Source organism: Echinops telfairi, unplaced genomic scaffold, assembly GCF_000313985.2.
Source record: "Echinops telfairi isolate 266 unplaced genomic scaffold, ASM31398v2 ScPeMD7_26;HRSCAF=91, whole genome shotgun sequence".
Lineage (NCBI taxonomy): Eukaryota > Metazoa > Chordata > Mammalia > Afrosoricida > Tenrecidae > Echinops > Echinops telfairi.
Genome location: NW_022103923.1, coordinates 5,779,256 through 5,786,339, shown reverse-complemented (window position 1 = coordinate 5,786,339; position 7,084 = coordinate 5,779,256). Strand labels below are relative to the sequence as shown.

Sequence of the window (7,084 nt, the reverse complement as noted above, 5' to 3'; positions counted from 1 at the left end):
GAACTGTTCTGTAGAGTTTCCAAGATCAAACTTTTAAGAGCAGCCCTGGTGGTGGGCTGGCTTACAAATCAAGATGTAAACCCATGGTCAGAAGTTCAAAGCCACCAGCTGCCCCATGAAAGAATGATGACGCTTTTCTCCTTCTGCAGAGTTGCAGCATCTGAAACCCACAGTGACAGTTGTACTCTGTCCTTATACCTTCACAACCGATGCAGTGGCAGGGAGCTATTTCATTTTTAAGGAGGTAGATGGGTGCTTTTTTCACCCATGGGACAGCTAGCGAGTTCAAACCACTAACCTTTGGGGTTATAGCCCACTGTTCAACCCATTGTACCGCCTGGGCTCCTTTCTCAGATTAGAATTATATTGGCTAGAAATCAGAATGAATTACTGACAGCATGCTACCACATGGGTGAACCTGGAAAGCATTATTCTAAATGACAGAAGACTATAATAGTTCAATTCTATTTATATTAAATGTCCAGAAAAGGCAAATCTTTGGAGATAAGAAGAAAGCATTCTCAAGCTGGAATGTGATGTTATTGGAAAACGTATTAAATGTATTAGAAATCTTTGACTTGTTTAATTTCAGTGGGTAGGTTTTATGGTATATAAGTTTTATCACAATAAAGTTTCAAAAATAAAAGTATCAGGCCCTACCCCAGACCTAATGGATCTGAAGCTGTGGGTTGAACATTTGTTTTAACCTGCTTCCTAGTAGCCCTCCCAGTTATGATACAAGCACTAACATGACACCTAGTATAACCATTGCTTTAACACACACACACACAAATATTTTGTTTTTGAAACTTAGCTTAAAAACATTACATATTTTTCTTATTTTATATTTTCTTTGAATTTTAGCTACTATATGTTTTCTGTAATAATGAAGAATTGCCAAAGTTTTGAAATTTTACTCAACAGGCACAAAATAAGTAAAATAAGGCATTTATGTTGCCTTCCATACTGTTTGTTGAATACACCAAGATCTTTGCCACTATTATACACGCGTGCTATTTCCCCAGCCTTAGAGCCTCTTAAGGTCACTTCTTTAATTCATTGAAACTTCTATTCAAATGGCTGTGCTTCAAAGAGATCTGCTTTGATCACTTGATCTCTGGCATTGCTTGAATGTCACTCATTATTCCTGTACTCTATTTTTTTTCTTCATAACTAAACTTCTATTTTTATCTATTTGTTCATTGACTATGTTCTCCAACTGTGTTAGTCTGGGTTGACTAGAGAAACAAATTCATAGACACTCATATGTATATGAGAAAGAGCTTTATATAAAGAGTAATTGTCCATTAAGAAAACATCCCAGCCCAGTCCAGATCAAGTCCATAAGTCTGATATTAGCCCATATGTCTGATACCAATCTATAAATTCCTCTTCAGACTCATGAAAAACATACAATGACGCTGAATGAGGAAGATCACAGGATAGTGAGTGGAAAGTCTTGTGGATCCAGTGGCAGTGGAAGCATCTCAGTGTTGGCAGGGGTCTCCACATGGCTTCTCCAGCTCCAGGGCTCTAGTGTAGCTCCATGTGTCTTGTCAGTAGGAAGATGAAGCAGAGTGTGTGTCCCACCACCAGGGAGGAAGACAGGAGTTCCCAGAATCCTCAGGAGAAGGCCATGCCCACAAAGAGGCCTCATTGACTATGACCTGCTTGACAGGCTAGACTCCACCCCTTTGTGAGTTGACAGGAGATTATGTAACTGCCACACCCACTAAAATAGGTTTTGTAAATTATTCCCCTTGCCTGGTTCATAATAGGTATTCAATAAGTGTTTATTCATCAAATGCATAAATCGGTGTTTATGCATACTATCAGTTTGAAGGTTAAACAAATATCCAAAGTTGGTTTTATGGGTCATTTGATGGTTTCCTGTACAGAATTAAGCTAAGTTGGAAAAACTCTATAACTGTTTTCTAATTACAAGAGTAATTTTTTGTAGGGTAACCAATGTTACCCTGTTCATGTAGAGAACCTTAATATGTAACATAAAACCATAATGAACCCCATGATTTACATACTTTCAAGGAATGAGCATTTTTTTTTTGTAATGAGCATTTTTATGGAGGTAGGTGGTGAGGTTTCCAGCTGATTAAAGCTTCAACTCAAATAAACAAAAACCATAAACTCACCAAAACCAACCTCACTCGCCTTGCACAACCCACTGTGCCACCAGAGCTCTAACTAAAAGACTAAAAGGGCAGCATTTGCCCAAGGACCAAGGTCAGAGGGCTAGGAAAGAAAAGAAGAATCGAAACAGGAAGCAGGAAGAAGGGTGATAAATGGCGATGCAGTAAGGGGCTTGCAATGGATGAGGTGAAACTAAATGTGTTTGAATTTTTAGATATAAAACTGACGATCTGCTCTGTAAACCTTTAGCCAATTCACAATTAAAAAGTCACAAACAAAACAAAAGACCCTTTTTTCTAAAAATTGAATTCTGGTATGAACAATTCCATAAATGAGAATTAAAGTGATTTTAGTGTTTCACATTGATTTCGATAAAGGAATTCTATTAATTTGGTATTCTGAAATGGAGATGTTATTGCTTCCAAAGTTAAGCAATACAGCTGTTGAGAATTATTATGTACATCTTTATGAAATACCTTTCCACCAACACAAAATTTTCCCCAACAAACTAGTTCTTCTAATTGTTCTAAGCTAGCCACATCTACTACAATTACGAGTGTTCGTTTTCATTTTCTTCACAGAAGATAGCACCGCCTCCTGTCATCATGTATTCTGACTTAAACTTTAGACCTCGAAGCTTTCGACTCTAAAGTTAGAGTCTCACGTACACGTGGGCTATCATGACTAAACGGAGTCCTGGTGGTACTGTGGGCTAGGCACTGGGCTACTGCTAACCACAAAATCAGGACATCAAACCCACCAGCTGCTCCATAGGTAAAGAATGAGGCTGTGTCCTCCCATAAAGATTTCGTCTTGGAAACCCTCCATGGGTCACCATGAGTTGGAATCAACTTGATAGCAATGGGTTTGTTTCAGTTTGGGGTATAACTAAACTGAATGATAATTTTGGTTTTAACTAATATATAGGCAAAGATCAGAACTCCATTTAATCAATGATCTCCCCTAATTATCATATAAGACCTAATTCTTAAATGTAATCAAGCCAACAAATCCTTTGATATTTCTACCTTAAATTCATTTTCTAGCCATTTGGCCATCTCTGTTCAGCCTGTTAACCCTTACCAAGATTTCCACCACTTTCAGAGTTACGGTCAGTGTTCCAAATCCTAATAGGGTAATTATCGCTTGAATTCCTATGCCAACTGTATGTCTTGGTGATAGACATACACCCTCCCCCAAGTATATAGCATCATGACTGATACATGCATGTGTTACCTTGCTACTTGGGTTCAAATTCAACTATTCTGCATCTTGTATTTGTGTATTTCGACTATTTAAAACGTACCTCTCTGCCCTTGTGCCTATCGAACTTCATGCAGCTTGATTCTGACCTCGATTAGGGAGCACCAAAAAGGGAATATTGGTTTCTACTGCCTTCAAGTCACAATAGTCAGCCCTCCGACCCCACAGATTTAGCAAATGCGAGCAAGCCCTCACAGGCTAACTCAACTCCAAAAACTCCCTGCTCTCAAGTCGATTACAACTCAGAGCCACCCTATAGCACAGAGCAGAACTGCCCCATTGAGTTCCCGAGACTTGAAATCTTTACAGGAGTAGACGGCCCAAAGCATTATGGCTTTTTGACCGTCCTGTGAAGGAAGTTATATTGGCTTTATGATCCACACTGTATAGATAAGGAACCTTACAGATATTAAATGATTTACTTAGTCAAGGTCATCATGTAGCTGGAAAACGAGAAAAGCAGAGAACTAACCTGGATATTCTGACCAGCACTTGGTACTTGTAGAAGTAAACATTTTAAAATACAAGTTTTCTCATTCTTCTTATTACTAAAACAGGAGTTTTGTAGAGACGTCACAGTTGAGTTGTGTGTCCTGTGTGTATTGATGCAGAATTACCGTGCAATAGTAACACATGGTCATGCTTAGAAACAGAAATCAAAAGGGGAGGAAGGATCAAAAGAAGAATAAAAAATGATTTATGACCCTACCATCCAGAAATAATTCATTCAATTGGCATTTTGTTATATATTCAATATGTGTATTGATATTTTTTTGAAAACTAGCATCATCCTATGCATTACTCTAAAACCTTTCCTTGTGTAATTCAACACAAGCCATCTTTTTGTTTCATTTAGCACCACCCTTCAGCATCATTTTATATTGGCTGCAAATATTCTGATGGTTTCATATCTCCTTGCAATTGCCAACTGTTTTATTCTGGTATATGCATGTGGAATTTATTTGAAGGCATCCAAAAGCATTTAAGTCCTGCCTCTCTTCTGGCTATCAGCTATATATTTGACTTTATGAATAGTCTTTTAATATAAGCATGTGTTCATTAACGTTTTCATATATGTGTCATTAACATATTTTTTATCCCTTTATTTAGGGTGCAGTACTAGCGGCCGTGTCAAGTCACAAATTCAACTCATTCTATGGGGATCCCCCGGAAGAGTTAGCAGATTTTTCCGAAGACCCTACCTCCTCAGGTATTTGACCAATCACTCCTTCACCAGTGTGACTATATTCTAGTTCCCGGAGACTAAACTTGTCCTGTGAATGCAATTATATTCTCTAAGAGATTCTAAGGAAGTTTCTCAGCAAGGAAACCCCATCCAAGTCTGCCTGGTCCTTTAATTTTAATAGTGAAGTAGCTTTTCCTCCTGCTCCAAACCAACATTTCACTTTTTTTTTCAACCTCAGAAAAACGTCTTCCCCTTCCCACATTCAAAGTCCAACATTGCACTTTATTCAATCCAACACTGTAGTCAGTCTTTTTGGAACTTTCTGAAGACTCAATAGAAATTTTTGGTGATAAGATATTCCCCCGTGGCAAATTTAATTAAATCAGACTTTGGGACAACAATGCTTGGAATTAGAACTCTGAATGTAAAGCTCTTTATTGAGTTTACTCTTGAAGCACTTATCAAGTGCCTCTTTCTTTAGAAAGTCTATAACAGATAGAGGCACAAGCCTTCGTGAGGGAAGTACATGAAAGAAAAGTTACCTATTTTGATGAACTATATATAAATACGCGGACTAAACCTGTGAAGGCTTACAAAACCCATTTATGCAGTTTATAAATGGCTCAATTTCCATCTTCCCAGTGAGATATTCTCAAGGAATAATTCATAGGATTTGTATTCATGCAGATGCATGCATTTGTATGTATTTTAAAGTTTTTATTTATCTAAAATATTTATTTTATTTATACTTGATCTTTTCTTTAGTAACTCCTGAGTCAGTGTCTTCAGGCCTCCGCTTGTCTTCCTTCTTTCCTTAGGTTTACTCAGTGTTTGTCATGACTTTGCACTCGGGCTTTGGTTTTTGTGCTCTAGGACTGACACCATCAATATCGATGTCAGTATTGGAATCAAAGTCCAGGGTCCTTCCTAAACATCAGCTGTTTGCCCTTCAAATTTACCATGACCGTCTCTCTGCTGGGACGTTGAGCATCTGTCAGTATTTATACTTCTTTCCTCCTCTGTTTATACACACGTGGGCACACATTTATACATGTATGCACATGGTCTCTTGCCAATTATTAGGTGCTTGCACCTTAATATAAAGTGACAGGAGCAAGCTTTCTATTCCAGCAACTGTCTAGTTCCTCACTTTGACTTTTACCAAGTGGCATGTGACTCTTCCTTTTTTGAGTGAAGGTGGTTTCCCCAAACACTCAGAAATGGGAGTCTCCGAAAGAGCCTCTACAAGGACAAGGCCCTACTGCTCCCCTCTGATGCTGAGTGGATAACTCATTCTCCAGAGCTCTTACCACCTCAAAGGCAAGACTGGACTTGTATTTATAGATGTGTTCCCCAGTGCTCCGTGTTAGTTCATTGCTTCCCTTTTCCCCCTCGTCGTCTTTTCCTTTTCCAGTCCACTTTGTTCCCTTTATCTGTAACTCCAAACTTGTTAGCTTAAACCTCTCCTCTCTTCACACTCAGATCATTATTGACCCCATTTCGGGACAGTAGACCCACTCGGGCCCACATGATGTAGTCACATATTTTAAATACATTTTAGATAAATCGCTGAGATTTTAGGCTAAGATCTCTGATGCTGTTTTCATCTTTAGAGAAGCATGGTCTTCAAAGACCTTAGTGTTGTCCCTTAATATTTTCTTCTGGCCAGCAAGAGGTTAATGAGCTCTTAAATATTACTTTCCGTGAGTAGTTGGGTTTTTCTTTTTAGGGAAAAGAGTTGTCTGTATTGTTCTTGTTGTTTTATGCTATCAAGTTAGTTCTGGCTCATAGTGAGTGACCCTGTGTACAACAGAACAGAACACTGCCAGGGCCTGCACCCTCCTTAAAAGCATTGCTGTTTGAGCCTATTGCTGTAGCCACTATGTCAGTCTGTTTGGTTAAGGGAGTGTCTTTGTGCTGACTCTCTGCTTTTCCGAGGATGATGCCATTTTCTGAGAAAGGGTCCATCCTGATAGCATGAAGTCTCAACATCCTTGCTCCTGAAAAGCATCTAACTGTAATTCCTCGAAGACAGATTTATTAGTCCTTTGGGCAGTCCGCAGTACTTTCAATATCGTTCTCCAATGCCAAGATTCAAATGCATCAACTCTTCTTCAGTTTGCCTTATGTATTGTTCAGCTTTGGCATGATGCGTGTGAGCCAATTAAGGATACCATGATTTCGTTCAGGCACAGTTTAGTCATTAAAGTGGGATTTTTTGCTTTTTAGCATTTGAAGGCAGTCTTTTGCAACAGAATGGCCTGATGTTATTTGTCATTTAAAGACTTGACTGCTGCTTCCCTGGGTGTTGATTGTGGATCCAAGTAAAATGAAATCCTTGGCGACTTCCATCTTTTCTCTATTTATCACAATGTTTCTTCTTAGTCTGGTTGTAAGAGTTTATGCTTTCTTTATGTTGAGGTGTCAACCATACTGAAGACAGTAGTTTTTGATCTTCATAAGTGCTTCAAATCTCTTCACTTTTTT

The 7,084-nt window shown here is 38.6% G+C and overlaps 1 protein-coding gene across 9 annotated transcripts in view; it reads left to right on the top strand.

The window, feature by feature from the left end:
- CASK (calcium/calmodulin dependent serine protein kinase) overlaps positions 1–7,084 on the top strand; it is a 512,028-nt gene that overhangs the window by 413,785 nt on the left and 91,159 nt on the right. For all 9 annotated transcript variants that reach the window (XM_004714576.3, XM_045289402.1, XM_045289401.1 and 6 more), the window contains exon 10: positions 4,522–4,621. In XM_004714576.3, the coding sequence (XP_004714633.1) occupies positions 4,522–4,621 (100 nt within the window). The remainder of the gene's footprint in view (positions 1–4,521; positions 4,622–7,084) is intronic.